The sequence below is a fragment of the Acinonyx jubatus genome, chromosome E1 (assembly GCF_027475565.1).
Source record: "Acinonyx jubatus isolate Ajub_Pintada_27869175 chromosome E1, VMU_Ajub_asm_v1.0, whole genome shotgun sequence".
NCBI classification, from domain to species: domain Eukaryota; kingdom Metazoa; phylum Chordata; class Mammalia; order Carnivora; family Felidae; genus Acinonyx; species Acinonyx jubatus.
This window is the reverse complement of record NC_069397.1, coordinates 55,533,888-55,557,440: the sequence shown is the minus strand read 5'-3', so window position 1 is coordinate 55,557,440 and position 23,553 is coordinate 55,533,888. Positions and strand designations below refer to the sequence as shown.

General features: G+C 55.1%; 1 protein-coding gene across 3 annotated transcripts in view; it reads right to left on the bottom strand.

Moving 5' to 3' along the window:
• MGAT5B (alpha-1,6-mannosylglycoprotein 6-beta-N-acetylglucosaminyltransferase B) overlaps nucleotides 1-23,553 on the bottom strand; it is a 70,120-nt gene that overhangs the window by 3,101 nt on the left and 43,466 nt on the right. For 2 of the 3 annotated variants that reach the window (XM_053212030.1, XM_053212029.1), the window contains 7 exons: nucleotides 22,686-22,817; nucleotides 21,170-21,303; nucleotides 16,897-17,020; nucleotides 6,302-6,470; nucleotides 5,377-5,523; nucleotides 5,095-5,211; nucleotides 220-294 (listed from right to left, as the gene is read on the bottom strand). In XM_053212030.1, the coding sequence (XP_053068005.1) occupies nucleotides 220-294; nucleotides 5,095-5,211; nucleotides 5,377-5,523; nucleotides 6,302-6,470; nucleotides 16,897-17,020; nucleotides 21,170-21,303; nucleotides 22,686-22,817 (898 nt within the window). Of the gene's footprint in view, nucleotides 1-219; nucleotides 295-5,094; nucleotides 5,212-5,376; nucleotides 5,524-6,301; nucleotides 6,471-16,889; nucleotides 17,021-21,169; nucleotides 21,304-22,685; nucleotides 22,818-23,553 lie in introns of all 3 variants that reach the window. The other variant, XM_027052183.2, reaches the window with a different exon arrangement.

The window sequence follows — 23,553 nt, the reverse complement described above, 5'->3', positions numbered from 1 at the left end:
TGGCCTCCTGGCCTGAGCAGTGCAGGACCGCTCCCCTGCATCATCTCCGGGGAAAGTACCCGGACGGACAGGTGAAGAAGGGGCGGGGGTTTAACGGACACAGAGCCCTGGGTGGAGACAGCGTCCTCGGACGAAGGAGCGGGCTAGGCCCCCTCCTCGGGGCTGATGGGGTTTGGGGAGGACCCACCCCTGGGGGCGGAGAGCGGGGGGCCCACCTACTTGGTGCTGGATGTAGGCGTGGATTCGCTCCAGCATCCCCTCGCAGCTGTACTCGTAGGGCAGGTAGGGGTCTACCTGTGGGAGAGACGGGAGGACACACGGGGGAGGAGCGCCAGGCCCCTCCCCGACCCGGCTGCTGGGGGCCAGCCCTGCTCAGCACTGGGGGCAAAATCTGCTGCGCCCGGAAGCCCCTCCCCCCGCACCATCTCCCTGGCCCCTCTGGATCAGCTGGAACACCTGCCTGTGGCCCTGGGGGCCATCCCACCCCCTGCCTGCCCCCTTCCCGGCTGCCCTCCCTTTGTCCTAAAGCTCAGCCCCCATCCCCTCCTGGGCTGTGATGCCTGCCCTTCCCACAGCCAGCCCAGACGGGTTCACCCTCCCCTCTTAGGTGACACCTCCTCCAGGAAGCCGTCCCTGAGCCCCAGCCCCACTCCTGTCCAGGACCACTCTCCTGGGTGGCACCCTAGAGTTCCTCCAGGGTGGAACTGGCACCTGTGTCATCATTTCCGATCTGTCCCTCGTGTCTCCCAGGTTACAGGCCCCCTGGAGAACCGGGACCTGCCCGGTACAGTGCCCGGTATACAGTAGGTGCTCAGCAAGTAGCACCTCCAGCTCTGCCCGTATATTCTGCCCAGAAGGTAGAACGTTCACGAAAAGGAACACAGGGGCATCTCCCGGTCAGGTGGAGCGAGGAGAATTTGTAAGGCTTCCTGCCCAGGCCAGGCACCTGGGAGCTACGTAAGACACGAGCCCCCAGACGGAGAGGCCACAGACCATCTGTCCGAGTACCTGACGGTTACAGAGCAGCCTGCACCGGGGATGAGCAGATGAGCCGAGTAGCTGGGGCCCGAGGAGCAAGGGGAATAGGGAGACACGGTGATAAAGGGGGTGTCCACCGCCCGTGAGTGGGCACCCCACCTCCTTGCCAGTTACCTTTCCTGACCAAGCCCTCTCTGGTGACCCCGGCACACAGCCACCTTGGCTGGACGGGGCCGTGGGGATAGCCCATCCCAGACTCAGAGAGCAGCCTGTTCGGGCCTCCGACCTCGCTTGTCCCCAGTGTGTGTGCACGTGTGTGTATAAGATGCAAAGCGCATCTCATACGTGTGTGTGTGTGTGTGTGTGTGTGTGTGTGTGTGTGTTGTGTGTACGTGGGGGCGTGGGCGCCACACCCGGCCCAGCCCGATTCCAACTTACGCCCTTTCCCTGCCCGCAGCTCCAGGTGCTGTGATCTGACAGCTCTGCCCCAGTGGGAGCGGCCTCCCTCCCCCGTCACAGACGGGCGGCACCGGAAGCCCACTCAGGTGCACCGGGTGGGTCCTGCTTCCCATTAGACCCCACCTCGAAGGGCTGGAGGCCCATCCTGGGCCCTCTCTCTGGGGGGCATCCCCGACGCTCAGGCTGGGGGGGGGGGTGCCTGGGGAAACAGCAGCTGCTCCCCTTGAAACGAGTGCAGGCCTCCAGAAGATTCTCGGGACGAGAGCCCACCCATCTGGTCTTGTCCCCAGTTCTCCCTGCAGCTGAGAGCACTATTCTTCATCCACGGGCGGTTCCAGAACCCGAGAGAATCCAGGTCCTATACCCCAGCCACCGGCAGCCTTTGCGGCCCCAAGCGGTGCACGGCCCGGCCCGGCCCTGCCCTCAGCCCTGGGGCTGATGCCCACGATGGCCCCGGCAGCCGGCTCCCGCCCAGAGGTTCCCTGGACACCTCCAGGGTACAAGACCTCAAGCCCCGGCTAGAGATCGGGGCCCGGAGGAGAGGGTTCCCCTCCAAAAGCCACTCGGCCTGCTCCACAGCAGCAGCCCCCGCACGCACCCCGAGTCACTCCCGCTGCGCTTTGAAGCCCACATCACACGTAATTCGCATCAGCCAGCCGCATCCCGCCTGCCATGAATCTCCACCAGAGGAGCCAGCCTGCCTGGAAATTACCCCCATTAGGCCTAATTACAGGTGCTCACGGTGTAATCCGTCTCGACAGGCTGGCAGGTGCTGGTCCCGGGCTGTAAGGAGAGCGGGAGGCGGGGGGGTGGGGGGGGGGGGGGGACAGGGGTCTCTCTCACCTCCTCCCCATTCCTCACCTTTCTTCCCCCCCGCTGCTCCCTGCGAAAGGCCCTGGGACTTGCCGCACAAGCTGTGTCCCCTGAGGGTGGCCCTCATTGGTCCTCTCGGCTCCTGCCAGCTGTCCCCAGATCAGCGCTCCAAAATAGCATTGGGACACATACCCAGGCTGCTTGGTGAAAAGGCAGCTGCCAGGGCCACACCCGGTCCTTTAATATCAGATGCCAGGCCCAGGAACCTGCATTTTAAACGCCTGCCCCGGGCGATTCTTGGGTAAGTAAGGGGGTGTGAACCGCCCGGGAGGCAGGCGGGGGTGGCGGGACCCCCGGAGGGGCTGAAGGCAGCAGGCGGGCAGGTTCGGGGGACCACCTGTCAGCCTCCGCTTGGCAGATAGGCAAAACCTTGGTTCCTTGACCCTTTTGTTATTGTGATTTTTTTTAAGTTAACTCATCCCCAGAATGAAACAGACGTTGGAGCAAAACAAAACAAAAAGGTCAAAAGAAAAAACCGTGAAAGGTAAGTTTTCCTCCCATCCCGGACACCCAGGCCCTTCCCCAGGGCAGCGTCCGTTACCGATTTCTTGTGTGTCCGACCGGAAAGAACCCACGAACCGAAGAGCACGTTCACTCACAGGCCCCCCCACAGCCCGGCTCTGTTCTGCGGACGGAACATATTTCCACGTGCTCGCTGAGCTTAGCAATGTCTCCTGCAGGCTGGGCCGGACCTGAGCCCTGGGGGTGGGCTTGCTGGTATGTCGTCTGCCCCCTGACCTTGTCCCCTGGGCTAGAAGCCTTGGGGGACTGCTTTTCAAGGGGAGGGGAGGAGCGGGAGGAGGATGGGGGGTGGGGGGCCCTTCCCATGCCGCGCCCACCTGGAACGCAGAATGGGCCGTGTGTCACCGCTGGGGGCTGGGGGCTGGGGTCGGTCAGTTGCCGGCTTTTCTCCTGCGTTGAGGCCGCCTGGGGAGCCCCTCGCCCACTACGACTGTCTCTGGCTGGCTCCGCCCTGCGAGGGTCCCCAGGTGCAGCCCTCATCCACCCAGCGATGGAGGTCACGCTGGGATGTGACCTGCCCCATAGGTCCCCGCCAGCACTGACGGCCAGGGGCCAGCTGGGGTGACCTACTCTGTTAGACGCTGTCTCATTCTGTCACTCCAGGACGCTCCCTCCTGGGATCACTTTCCAAATAACCGACTTGTGCCCCTGGGTCACCTCCTGGAGGAACCCGATCGAAGACGGTCCGTGGCCTGGAGGGACTCACAGCAGCGACTGCCTCAAGCTGACGCTGAAGAACGGAGTGGAGGGCGTCCCCCCCTCACTGCTCAGGGAGGTTCCAGGGGCTCAGCCACCTGGCAGGTCGACCTGCCCGTGTCCCTGACGACTACCGACGGGCGCAGGCTGTGACACAGCTGTGTTCTTCCGGGCAGCTATGTTGTACTAGACAAACATCGCCCCCAGACAGGAGGAGGGAAGGACGAGGGTGTGGTCAGTGGAAGAACGGAGCAGGCCAGGGAGGCGGAGATTTTCTGGGGGGCTTCTGATGAGGGGGGACAGAGGCTGTTCCACGTGGGAGTGACTGGTGGTGAAAGGAGGGCGATTAAAAACAAGCCACGGGCGCCTGGGGGGCTCGGTCGGTTGAGCGTCCAACGCTTGGTTTCTGCTCAGGTCATGATCGCACGGTTCGTGAGATCAACCCCGCATCGGGCTCTGCGCTGACAGCTGGAGCCTGCTTGGGATTCTCTCTCTCCCTCTCTCTCTCTCTCTCTCTCTCTCTGCCCCTCCCCTACCCCCCCCCTCAAAAAAAAAAAATAAAGAAAACGCAAGCCTGCCTCACGGTCAGAACAACCAGGCGGGGCTCTGGGTCCAAAGCTAAGCTCGTAAGTCCCCTGGGGCTGGGGTGGAGGGTCTCTCCCTGCCGGTCTATGCCCTTGAGTCTGGCAGTGTCCCCAGCTCCCCTGGGGCAGCAGTGTCCTCCTGGGACGTGGCTGTCCTTGCAGAAGGAACCGGTGTTTCCTGTCACTCATTTGTGGTGGCCTCACCAAGACGAAGCCTCGCCAGGTTTCCGGGTTTGCCCCAGACCCAGAAGTTGACCCTGAGCAGTGCGTCCCCTCCCCTCCCGGGGGAGGGCACGCTCAATTCACATGGTGCTGGGCAAGGAGGGAGACAGGTCCAGAGGGATCATGGTGAGCAGAGTCGGACCCCTTTCCAAAATGAGGGAACCAGAAGAGCACAAGGGGCCGTCAGCAGTCACCACTCCCACACACGTGCTCCCACACATGGCAATGCCCACACACCTGCCGAAGGAAACCCAGAAAGTTCTCCCCCTTGCTACGCGAAGGGTGGCCCTGGGCCCGGCACCACCCCAGACCTGCTGAATCCCAACCCGCATTTTAACAAGACCCCCAGATGACCTGCCGGCACGTTTATAGTTTGAGGCATGCGGACAAAAGGCCACAGAGCCACACCAACAGCAGAGTTCAAAGACCCTCCAAGCGCTACTCCTGAGAAACATTCACTCAGCGCCTGACACGTGCAGGCAGTGCTCACAGGGCTCAGTCTCCGAAGGTGCTTAATAAATGATTCCGGATCCACGGCTGCCATGTACGGTTGTGCAGGTTGCTCACAGCACAAAGGCATTTTTTTTTTTTTTTCCTCCCCCGCCAACTCGAGTTGGTAAGTGGGGACCACCCCACCCCTCATCACGTTTCCCAGCCCAAGCTTACGAGTCTGAATTCACCAAGAGGGGCACCTTTTTCTAATTACGGCTAAGACCCGCAGTGGTGGCTGATGGCAGCCCTGGCTGGATCTGAGCCTCACCTGGGTCCTCATGATGGCCTTGATGGCCGCTTCAAACTCCTCCGAGTTGTTGTAGTCGACGGTCCACACGTGGGGTTTGCCAATGAAGTTCTCTGCGTAGGGGTGCTGGGAGGACAGCTGGCGGGGCAGAGAGAGCAGCGATCTCCCCCTGTGCCTGCCTGGCCGGGCTGGGCTAAGGGGACGCCCCCCACCCCCAGCTTGTCCCACGTGTCCTTTCACCCCAGGCCTGTCTCCCTCTTCCGGGTGATGCGGGGGGCCCCGCGTCAGACCCTCCCCACTCACCTCTCTGGAGGTGGGCTTGCCTCGGAAAAACTCGTGGTTGAGGGAGCTGTGGGGCGGGCTAAAGCGGGCCTGTAGGAAGACGCAGCCGTTGGCGATGGCCTCCAGCGGGGCGGGGCCCTCGTAGGGGAAGCCGAACCCTATGAAGAGCTGAGGAAGCCAGGTGGCACAACGGTCAGGGAAGCCTGGGCACCGCAGCCCAGGGCCCCAGGGAGCCAGGGCGGGGGCATCCACAGGAGGCGGCCATGTGCCACGGCACACACTCCCCCCTCTCTAGGCCTCAGTTTCCCCATTCGGGAAGAGGAGGTGTGATTCGGTTATATCAAAGGCCCGTTCCTGCTGCGGCGGGCTAGGATTCTGGAGGGGAAAAGACAAGGGTGAGGGTCTCAAGCTTAGGAGGTTTCAGACCCACACCTACAGCTGAGCTTAAAGGACCTTTACCCACACATCCTAAAAACGATTCACTCAGCACCTAACTTGCGCCAGGAGTGCTCACAGGGCTGGCCCCGCGGGAAGGCGATCAATAAATGATTCTGAACCCCGGGCTGCAGTGTAAGGTTGTTCAAGTTGCTGACTGCACAAAGCCGCTCGTCCTCGCCCAGCCCACCCACAGACACACATATCCAGGGGGCCTGCGGGAAGAGCTATGGTTAGAGCAGGAGAGGACCCGAATGCTCGCTGGAGGCCCTCCAGCCTCAGCTGACCCCGATCCCTCGGGGCCCAGCACCAGAGTCAATGCCCATTGTACCCGCTGCTGCTCCAGGAATACGGTGCAGAACTTCCAGAAGCAGTCAGTCCGTGGAACTCCAGCCAGGGCATGCCCCCAGCCTGCCATGCCTTCAGCGGCTCTAACAGCAAGGCCTGGCCCAGAAGTCCACCGGGCTGCACCGGTACCGAGGGGGTGAGGACGGCGGAGGGCGGGGCTCACCTTGGCCTTGCGCAGCAGCTGCTGGAACTCAGGCTGTGGCAAGAGACCGTGGTTCTTCACGAAGGCCGGGACCTCGGGGGGCCGCTGGCTCTCATAGTACACCGTGCCGTGGATCTCCATGTACTTGTTCAGGACGCCCAGAAACTTGTCCTTCCCCTGGAAGAGGAGGGTTGGACATGGGAACCTCGCCCCAAATGCGGAAGGCAGAGCCGTCCAAAGAGACACCCCTGGTCTGGAAGCCAGAAACTGCGGAGCCATCAGCCAGCTGCGTGACCTTGGGCAAGGCCCCTCCCCTCTCTGGTCCTCATTTTCTTCATCTGTGAGTTGCAGAACTTGCACTAGACCAGAGAGGCTGCAGGACTATTTTTAGCCACGGAAGTGTTTCCTTTGCAAGGAAACCGTATAGGGACTCACATTTAAATACACCCCAATGAAGCCGCTTCGCCTCCCCGGAACCCCTGATGACCTCTAAGAACACCTGAGGAGCTGTGGGGCCAAGGTCATCTCATCCCTCCTTCTCTGTCTCCCTCCATCCTCCACCCATCGTCCATCCATCCATGGAGCACATTTTTATGGAGCACTTGCTATGTGTTGGCACTGAGCTCAGGCAGGGCCTTCGTCCTCAAGGAGGACACCTGTGAGTGAACGCCCGCAAACTAGCAAAGGCTCAGCCCCTCCAGACGCGAGTCCCAGCTCCAGGCTCTGCTTTCGATGTGGAAACAGGCCCAGCCTGGGGGGAGGGGGACAACAGGAAGCAGGGCACAGAGGAGGAGATAACAGCTCAGCCACCAGGCACCCGTAGGACCCCATGGCCGGGGCCCTGAGCCGGGAGGTATGGGCAGCGTAGGATCTCATCAGGAGTTAAGATTGGGATCTGCCCCGGGTTGTACTTCTTGGGGGCTTCTGAGACTCACAGAAGAGAGGAAAGGAGAAGCTGAGAAGAGAGGAACTTCGAGATCATAGAGAAGGCCGGGCCAGGGAGGGGTTTTGTTCAGGGAGGGCAGGTCCTCAGCAGGCCAACAGGCCAGAAAAAAGAAGGCAGGTTCTCTCTGTCCCTCTGGCTAGCCATGAGGTCAGACAGCAAGGAGCTTCAGCCCAGGTTTCGTCTTATAAATCGCGGCTCTTGAAGAAAGTTATCAATGGACATCAAGATAATGAACAGGTCACGTTTTGAGACTCCAAACTGCACACGTTTTTCGTACAAAAGCCTTCCTCTCCGGGTAATGGTGTAGTAGGTGAAGCATATCAGCCCTGCCTCTGAGAACGACCAGGAAAGATGTGGAAGTACAAAACCTTGTGCGAAGGTGGTGAAAATCTAACAAAGCGTGAAGAATTACAAGGCCAAGATCTGAGAGAAGAAGGGCAGGGACTGTTGAGGTCGCTGCCGAGACCAGGGTTCCCCCACAGGGGCACCTGCTGATTCCAGAGTCAGCAGCAAGGAGGCTTGAGCAGAGCTTCTGGTCACCTTGCAGAGCGGGGGGACAAGTCAGAGTTTGGGGTCTGCCGAGTTGGGCGGCGGTGGGGGGTGGGGGGCTGATGGAAACTCCACCCTTCGGATTGGAATTCTGAGGAATTACACGCTGGTAGAAAGGGTGGGCTGGAACTAGAGCAGCCCCTACAGGAGCTGAATCTGTCTTAAATAGTCTCGATCACTCTCACTGATCTGAGATTGCTGGGGCCCCAGCCACAAGCCAAGAGTGTCTGGAAGAAGACGGCATCATCCTTGACCTCGAGTTATTTCTACAATTTTTTTATATTCATTTTCCAGAATGAAGGAGGAGGAGGAGGAGGAGGAGAAAGAAGGAGGGGGAGAAAGAAGGAGGAGGAGGGGGAAGGAGGAGGAGGGGGAAGGAGGAGGAGGGGGAAGGAGGAGGAGGGGGAAGGAGGAGGAGGGGGAAGGAGGAGGAGGAGGAGGAGAAGGAGGAGGAGAAAGAAGGAGGAGGAGGGGGAAGGAGGAGGAGGAGGAGGGGGAAGGAGGAGAAGGAGGAGGAGAAAGAAGGAGGTGGAGAAAGAAGGAGGAGGAGGGGGAAGGAGGAGGAGGAGGAGGAGAAGGAGGAGGAGAAAGAAGGAGGAGGAGAAAGAAGGAGGAGGAGGGGGAAGGAGGAGGAGAACGAAGGAGGTGGAGAAAGAAGGAGGAGGAGGGGGAAGGAGGAGGAGGAGGAGGAGGGGGAAGGAGGAGGAGGGGGAAGGAGGAGGAGGGGGAAGGAGGAGGAGGAGGAGAAAGAAGGAGGAGGAGAAAGAAGGAGGAGGAGGGGGAAGGAGGAGGAGGAGGAGGGGGAAGGAGGAGGAGGAGGAGGAGAAAGAAGGAGGTGGAGAAAGAAGGAGGAGGAGGGGAAGGAGGAGGAGGAGGAGAAAGAAGGAGGAGGAGAAAGAAGGAGGAGGAGGGGGAAGGAGGAGGAGGGGGAAGGAGGAGGAGGAGGAGGAGGAGGAGAAGGAGGAGGAGAAAGAAGGAGGAGGAGGGGGAAGGAGGAGGAGGAGGAGGAGAAAGAAGGAGGTGGAGAAAGAAGGAGGAGGAGGGGGAAGGAGGAGGAGGAGGAGGAGAAAGAAGGAGGAAGAGAAAGAAGGAGGAGGAGGGGGAAGGAGGAGGAGGAGGAGGAGAAAGAAGGAGGAGGAGAAAGAAGGAGGAGGAGGGGGAAGGAGGAGGAGGAGGAGGGGGAAGGAGGAGGAGGAGGAGGAGAAAGAAGGAGGAGGAGAAAGAAGGAGGAGGAGGGGGAAGGAGGAGGAGGAGAAAGAAGGAGGTGGAGAAAGAAGGAGGAGGAGGGGGAAGGAGGAGGAGGAGGAGGAGAAAGAAGGAGGAAGAGAAAGAAGGAGGAGGAGGGGAAGGAGGAGGAGGAGGAGGAGAAAGAAGGAGGAGGAGAAAGAAGGAGGAGGAGGGGGAAGGAGGAGGAGGAGGAGGGGGAAGGAGGAGGAGGAGGAGAAAGAAGGAGGAAGAGAAAGAAGGAGGAGGAGGGGGAAGGAGGAGGAGGAGGAGGGGGAGGAGGAGGAGGAGGAGGAGAAAGAAGGAGGGGGAGAAAGAAGGAGGAGGAGGGGGAGGGAGGAGGAGGAGAAGGAGGAGGAGGAGAAAGAAGGGGGAGGGGAGGAGGAGGAGGAGAAGGGCCACCACAGCACTACCACCACCAATGAAATCCCAGTCAAAACCCCAGCAGGCTTAGAAGAAACAACTTGACAAGAGAAGAAAGGGGGCAGACTTACATTACCTGATTTCAAGACTTATTGTAAAAGTACACTAGTTAAGGCTGTGTGCTGTTGGCGTCAAGATAGATCAATGGGATAGAACAGAGAGTACAGAAATAGACCCGCACGCGCATGGCCAATTGATTTTTGGCAAAGGCACAAAGACATTTCAGGGGAGGAAGGATCGTGTCTTCAGCCAATGGTCACGGAACGTTGCGCGTCCACGTGCGAAAGAAGAAAACGAATTAGAAGTTTCATCTGCCCTTCGCATCATACACAAAAGTTAATTCACGACGGATCATAGACTTAAATGTAAAACCTAAAACTATCAAACACTGGGGAAGACCCCTTGTGACCTTGGGTTAGGCAAAGATTTCTTAGATACGACACCAGAAGCACAAGCCATAAAACGCTGGACTTCATTACGATAAAGAACTTTGCTCTCTGGAGAAGGAAGACAAGCCTCAGACAGAAAATATTTGCCAAGCATGTATTTGATATGGGACCTCTATTCAGAACGTGTAAAGAACTTTAACAACTCAATGATAAAACAAACAACCCAATTCTTTAAATGGACTGACTTTGAAAAGACCCCCAAAAAGATATAGGGAGGACAAACAGGACTGCAAAAATATCTCCGCCATCATCAGACGTAGGGGACTACAAGCGGAAACCGTACGATATCATTGCACATCTGTCAGAATGGCTCAAATGGAAAAGACCGGCCATGGAAGTATTGACAAATTTGCAAAGGAACCAGAACTCTCACACGTTGCCAGTAGAATCGTAAAATAGTACGACCACTGCTCCCCACGGCTCCGAAAACGTTCAACGTAGTTCTACTGTTATGATTCAGCCAATTCACGCCTAGGGATCTACCCAAGGGAAATGAAAGGATATGTCCGTACAGACGTTTGTACGTGGATGTTCATAACAGCTCTGCTTGTAACAGCCAAATACTGAAAACAACCCCAACGTCCACTAACAGGTGAACACACACAAAATATGGGCTGGGTACCTCCATACAATGGAACACTATTCAGCCATAAAGAGGAAACCACTGTTGATACATGCGATAACACGGATGAATCTTGACATAATTATACTCGGTGAGAAAACCCAGACCAAAAACTGAGCATATACCAGAGGAGCCCATTTATATAAAATCATAGAAAGTGATATCTCCACTAACCTGTGGTGACAGAAAGCAACTCACGGGCTGTCTGGCAGGGAGGAGGGGACAGGCAGGAGGAAGGGAACCTGGGTGACAGGCACTATCCTGATTGTGGTGATGGTTTCACACGTATATACACATATGTCGAGACTATCCATTTGAAACGTGTGGTAGATTGCACGTCCAGGCTCAGTAAAGCCTGTTAAAGATAGATTTAAAATTTTTTTTTACTGTTTATTTATTTTTGAGAGAGAGAGAGAAACAGTGAAAATGGGGCAAGGGCAGAGAGAGGAGGGAGACACAGAATCGGAAGCAGGCTCCAGGCTCCGAGCTGTCAGCACAAAGCCCGATGCGGGGCTCGAACTCATAGACTGAGATCATGACCTGAGCCGAAGTCAGACACTCCACCGACTGAGCCACCCAGGCATCCCAAAAATAGATTTTTAAAGAAAAAAGTTAAACACCTTGATTTTTAGAAGAATCGGGTGCATGACAATATGATCAAAACCCAAGAGAAACAGACAATAAAAAGAGACCCATAGAGGCTCTAGAAGCTGGAGTTACCAGATACAGACCTCAAGATAAGTCTGCTGAATGTAGTCAAGGCAACAGAAGACGAGGTTTGAAACCAAATGGAAATATTAGAAGTGAGAAATATAGCAGCTGAAATTAGGAACTGAATGGATGGATTTCACCGCAGATCGGACCCAGCTGAAGAGAGAATTCGTTTAGTGAAAGAACAGAAGGAAACATCCAGAATGAAGCACACCGCAAGGGTGGAGATTACAGAAAGGAATGTAAGAGACAAAGAGGCTATGTATGTGGAAATAGAGACCCAGAAGCAAAGGGGAGAGAGAGAGAGAGAGAGAGAGAGAGAGAGGGAGAGAGAGGAAGAAGCAATACTTAGATAACTAACTGAAAATCTTCTAAGACGAAAGACAGATCAAACCACAAATTCAAGAGCTCTATAAACACCATGTAGGATAAATCAAGAAAAAGCCACAACGAGGCACACCATAGTAAGTCTACTGGAAACCAAACACACAGAGGTCGTAAAAGTGAGCAAAGGAGGACAACAGTTTACCTTTATTCTTTTTTAATGTTTATTTATTTTTGAGAAAGAGGGAGAGAGACAGTGCGAGCAGGGGAGGGGCAGAGAGAGACGGAGACACAGAATCTGAAACAGGCTCCAGTCTCCGAGCTGTCAGCACAGAGCCCAATGTGGGGCCTGAACTCAAGAGCTGTGAGATCACGACCTGAACCGAAGTTGGACGCTCAACCGACTGAGCCACCCAGGCACCCCCTTTCTTTTTTTTTTTTAATTTTTAAATAAATTATATATTTTTTAAATGTTTATTTAGTTTTGAGACAGAGACAGAGTGTGAACAGGGGAGGGGCAGAGAGAGAGGGAGACACAGAATCTGAAGCAGGCTCCAGGCTCTGAGCTGTCAGCACAGAACCCGACGCGGGGTTCGAACCTACGAACCGCGAGATCATGACCTGAGCCAAAGTCAGATGCTTAACCGACTGAGCCACCCAGGCGCCCATGACAGATTACCATTAAAGGAATGGGAAGGCTCACAGAAAGGACAGAAGCCAGAAGACAGTATTTTCGTAATGCTGAAAGAAAATAACCACCAAGCTAGAATTCTGTACACAGCGAACATATCCTCTAGGAATAAGGGTGAAGTAAAGGCATTTTCAGGGAATTAAAATCAGAGCACCTACATGGGGGGGATGTAATTAAACACTTTAATGTTCTTTTATTATCTAATAAAAGGTAAAGGTACTGACTTATCTAGACTGTGTAAGTCAAGGATGCATGTTATCATCTTTACAGCAGGCGCTACAAGACTGGCAGAGAGTATGAGTCAGCTAAGAGGGCGTGAGTTTCAAAACACAGATCGGTGTAAAAGAAGACAAGAAATGAGAGGGGAAAGAACGTGGAACAGGAAAGAAAAAGAAATAGAAGTCAGCTAGTGAAATGGTAGATCCAAAGCCAAATATATCAGAAACCACACTAAATATAAAAGGACTACATCTCGTAAAACTAAATATGCTCACAGAAGGAGAAGCAAACCATGAATGTAAAGTGTAGAGAGAATGTCTCTACACCCCCATCAATTTCCTCATTCTGTCGCAGGAGGCAGCTAGAACGGTTTCTTGTGTACCTTTTCAGATCTTTGATGCACTCAAAGCATAGTTACATTTTCCTTAAAACACATGCACAAACAGTTCACGTTATATATATTGTTCAGCAGCCTTTTTTCACCCGTACACACACGTATTTATGTGTGTATGCACGTGTATACGCATGTATGTGTCGTGAATGTGCATTATGTATGTGTGTATAATGCATGTGTGCGTTATGCATGTGCGTGTGCACGCATGCATGTAAACTTTATTTTTAAAAATTTTTAAATATTTATTTTTGAGAGAGAGAGAGACAGAGAGGGTGAGCAGGTGAGGGGCAGAGAGAGAGAGGGAGACACAGAATCCGAAGCAGGCTCTAGGCTCTGAGCTGTCAGCACACAGCCTGACATGGGGCTCGAACCCACCAACGACGAGATCATGACCTGAGCTGAAGTCGGACGCTTAACTGACTGAGCCACCCAGGCGCCACATGCATATAAATTTTCAGTTTCACAAAACAAGATGTACTCTTGGGGCACCTGGCTGGCTCAGTTGATAGAGCATGTGACTCTTGATCTCGGAGTCATGTGTTCAAGCCCCATGTTGAGTGTGGAGATTTTTTTTTTTTTTCAAATCTGTTCTCTTTTTTTTTTTTTTTTTTAATTTACATCCAAGTTAGCATATAGTGCAGCAATGAATTCAGGAGTAGATTCCTTAATGCCCTTTAGCCATTTAGCCCATCCCCCTGCTCCCACAACCTTGCCAGTAACCCTCTGTTCTCCATATTTAAGAGTCTCTAATGTTTTGTCCCCCTCCTTGTTTTTATATTATTTTTGCTTCCCTTCCCTTGTGTTCATCTGTTCTGTGTCTTAAAGTCCTCATATGAGTGAAGTCATATGATATTTGTCTTTCTCTGACTGACTAATTTCGCTTAAGATAATACCCTCTAGTTCCATCCACGTAGTTGCAAATGGCAAGATTTCATTCTTTTTGATTGCCGAGTAATACTCCATTGTATATATATACACCACATCTTTATCCATTCATCCATCGGTGGACATTTGGGCTCTTGCCATGCTTTGGCTATTGTCGATAGCACTGCTATAAACATGGGGGTGCATGTGCCCCTTCAAAACAGCACACCTGTATCCCGTGTATAAATGCCTAGTAGTGCAATTGCTGGGTCATAGGGTAGTTCAATTTTTAGTTTTTTGAGGAACCTCCATACTGTTTTCCAGAGTGGCTGCACCAGCTTGCATTCCCATCAGCAGTGCAAAAGAGATCCTCTCTCTCCGCATCCTCGCCAACATCTGTGGTTGCCTGAATTGTTAATGTGAGCCATTCTGACAGGTGTGAGGTGGTATCTCATTGCGGTTTTGATTTGTATTTCCCTGATGATGAGTGATGTTGAGCATCTTTTCATGTGTCGGTTGGCCATCTGGATGTCTTCTTTGGAGAAGTGTCTGTTCACGTCTTTTGCCCATTTCTTCACTGGATTCTTTGTGTTTTTGGTGTTGAGTTTGATAAGCTCTTTAGAGATTTTGGATACCAACCCTTTATGTGATATGTCGTTTGCAACTATCTTCTCCCATTCTGTCGGTTGCCTTTTAGTTTTGCTGATGATTTCCTTCACTGTGCAGTAGCTTTTTATTTAGACGAGGTCCCAATAGTTCATTTTTGCTTTTGTTTCCCTTGCCTCTGGAGATGTGTTGAGTGAGAAGCTGCTGCAGCCGAGGTCAAAGAGGTTTTTGCCTGCTTTCTCCTCGAGGATTTTGATGGCTTCCTGTCTTACGTTAGGGCTTTCATCCGTTTTGAGTTTATTTTTGTGTGTGGTCTAAGAAAGTGGTCCAGGTTCATTTTTCTGCATGTCGCTGTCCAGTCTTCCCAGCACCACTTGCTGAAGAGACTGTCTTTATTCCATTGGATAGTCTTTCCTGTTTTGTCAAAGATCAGTTGGCCATACGTTTGTGGGTCCATTTCTGGGTTCTCTATTCTGTTCCATTGATCTGAGTGTCTGTTTTTGTGCCAGGATGTGGAGATTATTTAAAAAATAAAATCTTCAGGGGCACCTGGGTGGCTCAGCCAGTTTAGCATCCGACTTAGGCTCAGGTCATGATCTCACGGTTCATGGGTTCAAGCCCCGTGTCCAGCTCTGCACTGACAGCTCAGAGCCTGAAGCCCGCTTCGAATTCTGTGTCTCCCACTCTCTCTGCCCCTCCCCCACTCACACTCTCTGTCTCTGTCTCTCTCCCTCTCAAAAAAAAAAACATAAAAAATTTTAAGCAAATAAAATAAAAAAATAAAATCTTAAAACTACATTTCCTCTTAATACATAAAGGTCCTCTGATATTCCTTTATTCTACAGTTTCTGTGATCCTATTTCATTTCAAAAGGCTATTTGAGACTCTCTAAGTTAGAAAAAGACAGATACAGCATGACCTCCCTTATATGTGGAATCTAAAAGAGGGGAGCTCATAGAAATGGTGGCTGCTGGGGGCTGGGGGTGCAAAAGCAGGGAGAGGCTGGTCAAAGGAACAAGCTTTCAGTTGGAGGACGCGTGAGTTCGGGGACCTAATAATGAACAGTGTGGTGACTGTGGTTAATAATACTGTAGGGTGCACTTGCCATTTGCTGAGAGAACAGATCTTAAGTGCTCTTACCACACGCACGCACGCACACACGCACACACGCACAGATGACTATGTGGGGTGAAGGTGTGTTAATCAGCTTGATCGTAGCGTTCCTTTCGCAATACATGTGTATATCAAGCCATCGTGTTGTACAACCTAAGAACCATACAATTTTCCCTTGTCGATTATTCCTCAGGAAAGCCGAGCAGAAAAACTCCAGAGCTCTGGGCTAACTTCACGATCTATCCATGGGTTGCCCAACCTGCCGTCTGAAAAGGCCCCCCCAGACAGGTCTTCTGATAACTGGCCTGTTTCCTCCAGCAGCAAGGGCAGGCCTACCTTCTGCCCCTCTTCCACCCACCCCTGCCCTACTCCTGCTCCCTGGGCTACGCGCACTCACAAAATAGCACCCAGGTCTGAGCCACAAGCCCTGTTTTCTGGGCACCCAGATAAGACGGGCCTCTGGCACAAAATTCACCCAAGGCCTCTCCCTGATCCCGGCTGCTGCTCCCGTGAGGAGGTGAGGGCCTCAGTCTCCCCCGTCCCCCACTCCTGTGCCACCTGCCCTCCTGAACCCTGGGAGGCGACTGTCCCAGGATGCTCCTTTCATGCTGTTCATCAAGCCACCTCCGGCTTCCCCCAGCCACAGAGACCAGAGCAAAGATGTCTTTTTTGGGAGGCAGCTTCTTTGAGGTCCCTTGCAGAACAGCGTCGCTCCCGGCTATCACAGAGACGCCTGAGCTACAGATAAAGCCTTTCTCTTCCCAGACTTCATAACCTCTCATCTCTTGGGGCAGCTCTTTGGCAGTGTTGTTCTGGAAGAAGCAGATGCGGCCGGTGCTACCCCCGGCCCGAGCGCCCCGTGGCAGCTTGCTCATTTGGCATCACATGAGAATGACCTCCATCCCTCCCCTTACACCCTGTGGGGTTGGGGTGGGGGGGGGGGACTCGAGAGCACCCCCCCCCCGCCAGGGGATGCCCTATTGAGAACAGAGAGGAACAGGAGGAGAGACTATGGCAAGCGGTCACCATACCTGGAGCTGCCTCGTTGCCAGGAGGGCACAGAGAAAAGAGGAGAGAGAACAGGTCAGTGAGCAGTGAGCACATGACCTCCCGTACAGGTACCGCTTCCCCAGGGACCCAGCCGGAAGATGGGGCTCTAATCCTTAGCCTCTCCTGCCTTCTGCACTCCTGCCTCCCACCCCGCAGCGCCCCCAAGTCAAGCCTAAGCCCCCTTGCCGGGCTCACAGTGTTTATGGATCTGTTCCTAGGGAGGGTGGCGGGTCAAGGCACAGTCCTTGATAAAGGACATCTGAGAGCGTTGCACAGCAGGGGCCAAGGGGGGCAGGTTAGCAGCCCCCAGGCTGGGTATTTTCAGTGGCAATTAGGGACCTCTCTTTTCTGACCCATCAGTGGGGGACAGTTCTACATCCAGAGCTGGGGGGTGGGAGTTCTGGAGGGGGGGGGGCGTTCTCACCTTCCAGATACTCGCCTCCTTGCCATACACCACAGCCATGTTGCTGGCCTTGCCGCCTCTGATGAGCTGCTTCTCCGTCTCGTTGAGCTCCTCGGACACGAAGCCCATGAAGGAGTTGTCCGGGGTGTGAGCTGCGGCCAGACCACGGGGTCAGGAAGGGGCTTGCCACACAGCCACGGACGCGACCCGGGTCTACCTGCACTGGCCCCATCAGAGGGGGCCCCGTTAGACAGGGACGGGGACAGGGGGCTGGTGGAGGAGGGGCAGAGCACCCATCAGTGTCCTGGCCCCGGGCCTCTCCCTCCCCAGAGCGGAGTCGTGAGCAGAGGGAACCCTGGGAGGTGCCCTTGCTCATTTGCAGACAGGCACAGCCAGGACCCTGTCCTGGTCAGAGTCCTCCCTCCCAGGTTCGCTCAGGAACCGAGGCTTTGGCTCCTCCCCTTTTCTCTCATTGGCGACACCCATCAGCAGAGCCGGTACCTGGTGGGATGTCCCACACGGCCTCCATCACTGCCGCCCTGGCCCGGGTACCATTCTCTGTCCTGGGCCACTGTGACGGCTGCCTACCCCCATTTCCACCATTCTCTTGGCACTGCCTTTCAATTTTAGGTCCTGAGCAATCCTTTCAAATTTAGGTCAGACCAGGTCCGTCTGCACAAAACCCTGCGGTGGCCCCAACAGCCAAAGTCCCTGCAACAGTCTCCAGGGTCTGCCCCCGTGCCCCCCTCGGCAGGATCTCTCACTACCTCCTGGGACCCTGCCCGGTGCGCTCCCTCTCTCCGTGCATGCTTTGCCTACAAGACCCTGCCGAGAGGTCCCTCCTGGCCCTGGTCACTCTCTGTCCCTTACCCTGCACTTGCTGACCCAAACATGATATTATACATCAAATGGATCGTTTATCGGTGTCAGAATGTAAGCCCCGTGAGGACAGGGGCTCTGCTCGGCTCACCTCGCTGTCCCCGGCACCTGGGAGGGGGAGCCTGGCGCGCTGGCTCATGAGTGCATGGACACATCCTGACTTCCCCCACCTCCAAGTTTTTTGCCCCAGCCGTTTCCTCTGCCTGGAGCGCCTTCTTCCCCTGATGTGGATGAGAAAATGCTCTCCGGCCTCAGGGCCCCAGTCATATGGCACCTCCTCCTCTGGGCTCCGGTGCCCCTCTCTTTGCGGCCCCGCCCCCGTGGTTCTGCCTCTGCTACGGTACAGCCCACACTCTGACCTGCTCCCTTGTCCCCAGAACCCAGTGCACCGGGGGTAGGGAATGCACTTCAGCCTCTCTCGCTGTTCCATGGTCGTGCTACTTAGCTCTGTCTGCCTCAGCACCCGTGCCACGGATTCGCAAGGCACAGGGTCCCTCCCATCGTGTTCAGGACCTTGGACAGAACATTTGTTGAGCCCAATGACATCCACTCCACCTTCCGGGGTGGGAGGGGCTGCGGCGAGCAGGTTGGCAGAGACCGTGCGCGTGTCCTCGATTTCCCAGAACAGCCCTGGCCCAAAGATGCCATTTCTTCATCCCGCGAGCGTGTTTTCACATTTTAGCATTTCTGACACGGAGCTGTATACTTCGATCCAATGTGTCGATTTCACGTACTATTTCTACCCACAAACCGTCACAATCAATGTCTGGAGCATCGTAGAAGGAAAGGTTTCCTGCCTAAGTGCCCCCAAAAAGCTCGTGGATTCTTGGGTCTGAAACTCCAGCTGTAAGGAAGGGCCTTTGCTGACCCCAGGACAAAATGATCTTTCTTCTAGAGCTTCCGGAGCATAAGGAGGGGCCCTGGAAGCCTGGAGTTATTTCTGTGATGGTCAGGATGCGGGCAGCTCTCCTGTTTGAGGAGGCTCCACCCAGATTGGGAAGCAGGGGTGGGGGGTGGGGGGCCAGGAGGACAGACCAGACCCTCTCTCCCCAGTTTGCCCGCCCAGCCCCATCTCCCTCCCTCTGGCCCCACCTGCTTCCCCCCACAGACACCCCAGGCCTCTCTCCTGATTGCCATTTCCTCCCTACTCACCCAGCCGAAGAATCCCTCATTCTACCAACCCTGCCCAGTTAGCAAACTAGTGGGACAGGGAAGTGTCCAATCAATTAGAGTAACAGAGACCAAGAGCCAAGAGCTCGTGGGGGCAGGGGCAAGGGTGAGCCCAGAGAGGCAGCCACCCTGGAGACACCGCCTGGCTAGATGCGGAAATGAGTCTGCTCATGAATTCTGCCCTGGACCCGCAAACTCTCTCTTCCTTTTTTGTCCTGTTTCTTTAATGTATTCACTCAATTAACATTTTCCGAGGACCTTGATAGGCTCCAGGGAGATAAATCAGTCAGTGGCCCCCCTTCTGAGTGGTTCATAATCTATCAGGGAGAGATCAGTGTATGAGCAAGTAACTCCAATATACTTCAATAAACGCTTTTGTAGAAATGGATTTAAAAGTTATAAAAACAGGGGCGCCTGGGTGGCTCAGTCAGTCAGGTGTCCGACTTTGGCTCAGGTCACGACCTCACAGTTTGAGTTCAAGCCCCGCGTCGGGCTCTGTGCTGACAGCTCGGAGCCTGGAGCCTGCTTCGGATTCTGTGTCTCCCTCTCTCTCTAATCCTCCCCTGCTCGTGCTCTGTCTCTGTCTCTCGAAAATACATAATAAAACGTAACAAAATTTTTTTTTAATTAATAAAATAAGTTATAAAAACAGGTGAATATATTGCACCCACATAAGATGAAAGAAATCAGTGGAAGTGATAATAAATAAAGGAGGCATTTGAGTTGGGGTTTTAGAGGATGAGTAGGAGTTCTCCAGGTTTGGAACTCCACATCCAGCGGGCCCCACCCCACATAAATCCTCCATTTTTTCAGTGTAGATTATTGCAGAAGCCTCTTAACCCATATCCTCCTTCCCCCTCTCCTCTACCACTGCCCCTTACCACTATCCCCACCTCCTTTCCCTCCAGAGTCTGGTCCCCACAGAGCCATGTGGCCTCAGACCTCCGGGCCTCAGTTTCCTCCTCTGGGCTCCAAGGAACCATCCCACCTTCCCAACCTTCTGGGATCCAATCAAGCCATCACCTATGTGCCGAGAAATTGCATCTGCCACTAATGTGTCCTAGAACCTGGAGATGAAGACAAAAAAGGACCCTAAGCGCCCCAAAGAGGCGCATTAATTTGACAGACGAAATAAATAGCGGGTACTTTACTTGTACGCAAGTTCCTGGGACCCTGCTCGGAACCTAGTTTGCTCGGAATTTAGATACAGCCTAACAAAGGTGCTTATCTGGCTTTCCAACCCAGAGCCTTCAAAGAGCCACAAATTAGCTGTGCAAGACGCTGCTGGAGGCAGCTACACTGACAACAATTAAATGTGACAGCTGATAGCTGCCCAATGAGGAGAAAAAGCAGCACATCAAACAGTGACAGCAGAAGGGGCCACTTAGCAAGGGGACCCAGCTCCGCACACCTCTGCCAACCCCGAAGGGCAGGCTCGTGCGCGCCAGAGCCAGAGTGAATTGACCCTTCGTTGTCAAGAAAAGATTAAATTATCTTCACCACGCTGCAGGTAAGAGGGCAGGTCAGTGTGTGTCTATATTTTAGAGTCTCATTAAAAATAGCTCTAAGGCTTAGCTCTAACCGCACTCCTTGCCTGGCACCCACTGTCAGAGGGTTTCCACAGGGACCCCAGCCCCCAGGGTTACTTCCCATTATCCCCAATGCTGGAGACTACTGGAACCTTCCAAAACCTTCCAGAACCTTCCAGAACCTTCCACTTCTTTCCACATCTGCCTTCATTTCATCTGGTCCCTCCACTTAGAAGAGCCTGCCTGTCCTGCCCTTTCGCCACCCCCTAGAGCTCCCCAGTATACTTTTGGCCTCTCTTTCTACAAGGTCACTGAATCCTCGTTGTTCTGGAATGTGTGCTCAGCATCTCTCTGAGAGCAGCCTGTGATTCTGGAGGCAAAGGCCACTTCCTCCGTGTTGGAAAGGTCACCACGTTTCTCCCAAGCCAGGCTGGAAGCCCCCACCCCTGCCCTTCCCTCCAGGCTGCTCCCTCCTCGCTGCCTGCTCCCCAGACACCACAAGATACTTCCTGTCTGGGTCACACATTTGCTGAAGGGGGAACAAGGCTTTCCTGGGGCAGGCAGGTGCCTGGGCCTGCCCTGCTCCCACACTGGCCCGGGGAAGGAAAGCCAGGGAGGAATAGGGGACCCTGCTCCTCCCATGCACCCCTGAGAGCAACGAGGAGGCCCCAACTGCCCCTGACCGCCCCCCCCACCACCACATCCTGTGCCCGGGACACTCACGGAACATGGTCATGAACTGCTTGGGGTTGAGGTTCCAGTAGCCCCAGTTGGTCCGGTATCCGTGCAACGTGGCGTATTCCTCATGGTTGTATGCGGGTTCTGTCCCGAAGGTGTCAATGACCCGGATTCGGCATCTGCTCCCCGCCCCGGGGGTGGGAGGGGTGGGTACCAGGAACCAGGGTCAGCCACCTCCTGTGTCTCCCTGGGCTGGGTTGCCCCAGCAGGGGCACTGTAACCAGCCAGTGGACGGGTGCTACTGCAACTGTGGTCAGAGCTTGGGCTCAGACACTACCTAGCTGTGTGACCCCAGGCAAGCGCCTTAACCTCTCTGGGTGAGCTCCACCATCGGTCAAGTGAGGATAACAAAAGCCCACCTGTCCCAGGGTTGTGTGAACCATAGACCACTCAGTCAGGAACTGTTCGTTATTTCGGCTGCCCCAAGGGAGCCTAGTGGCGGGCGGGGCGGTCACCTGTAGGATTTGCACTTTCCTGAGCAGGGAGCAGCAGTCATTCGAGTACACAGCCCCCCTGCTCAGGAGCCTGACACCCCCAGGATGCGCCTGGCCTGCCTGGGCTGCGATGCAGAGGGCAGGGCCCGGGGGGACCAGCCACTACCATTATCCCGAATATTGGAGCCTACTGGAACCTTCCAGAACCGTCCAGTTCTTTCCACATCTGGGGAAGGCAATGCCAGCCTGGCCACTTCAGGTACACCTCCCAGCCGGGCGGAGGCTCTGTCTCGGCCCCAAAACCTCCCCCTCTGTCCGTCCCACCCCTGGGCGTGGGCACCGGAAGGAAACTGCTGAGACTCAGACACCCCTCCAGGAAGCTCCCTCACCCCGCTTCCTTCCCGGTGACCCAGAATTGTCCACAAACTGCTGAGGTCGGCACTATTGCCCCAGAAGAGGGGCCGGGGGTGGGAGGCAGCGGCACCGAGCGCATGAAGAACACGCATTAATAATAAAAGCAATAACAGTGCCTGTCACTTTTTTTTCCCTAATAAAATCATGCAGGACAGTCAATGGGACTGGAGCAAATGTAATAAATAGCAGGGCTCTCGGTGCTAAATTAAACCCAGTATCCCGCTGGCTGCAGAGACGGGAGCCGGAGCGATGGCATTGGCCTTCGCCCAAACCCAGGGGAGTGGGGTGGAGGGAGGGCGGAGGAGGGGGTGCTGAGCCCCCACAAGCCGAAGTCGTGGCCCCCCTGGAGTGTGCCACTCCATCCACTCCTCCCCGTGATTCGATTCCCCTGCCAACCCCATCCAGGTCACCTCTGAGCCCCGCCCCCAGGCTGCCCTGCAGCAGAGGGGCAGTGAAGGGAGCCCCCCACTCCGAGTATTAATTGAGGAAGCAGGGGGGCGGGGCAGAGCTCCTCCAAGAAGGCCAGTGGTGGGGGAGGGGAGACAGAGGCAGGGCGAGGCTGCCCCCGACCGACCGCGACCGCGTGGTCCAGGGACAAGGCAGTCCCCCCACCCTGGGGCCAGTGTCGGCACCACCCACCGGAGCTCACTCACCTGTACTTCTTGAAGGATAATCCCATATGCTGCTTCATCTGCTGCAGGCCGTGGTAGTCGGTGTAGATGAGGTCAAAAGGCAGGGGCATGGTGAGCGGGCAGTTCCCCCGGCCTGGTGGCACCCCTAAGTTACTGAGAGAAGAGCCCCTCAGAGCCTGAGCCCCAAGAGGGGCCCACAGGCAGCAGACCCCCACCTTCCCAACCAGCCTCGAGTCTGGGGCACCTGGAGCCCCCCCCCCCCCCCCAGTTCTTACAGCCCAGGATAAACATAGCGGGGGGGCACCGTAAAGGAAAGCGAGGCTGGCACATGAGCGCTGGCAGACTTGGCAAGGAAGTGAACAGGGTGGCCATGTCCAGTCGTGTAAGTTTTCCACTGCCCAAGAGACCTCAACGAGAGGAAAGAGGACTGAGATCCATCCCGGGCTAGCTTGCCAGGCTGTGCCCCTCACCTGGGCTGCTTGCCACTCGGAAGGGGCACCTTTTGTTGATTTGCACAAATGTGCTCCCCGCAGGCCTGCGCCCGCCCAGAGGGGGCACCTTTATCTAGCGTTCACAAATCGCCATCAATGCCCACTACGGTCCTCAAGGTGTCTTCCGTGTTTGGAGCAGAAGGCCCTGCCTCAGAAGATAGAATTCAGCTCTGCGGACTGGCTCCTGGCCCACAGAGATGCCCAGCCCTGCCTCCCCAGGGTCACCCAGCCTGCTAGATCATTTACACAGAAGCTTTCCTCTGGTGACCCAGTGCCAGAGCCTTTGGGTCATGTCACTGGAGCCCGGAGGACACGGCCACAGCTGCCCGTGTAGAATCTTGGCATTGGACTTCCCTGCCCACCACGCAGGAGCCCCGGCTCAGCCTGAAAACCCACCC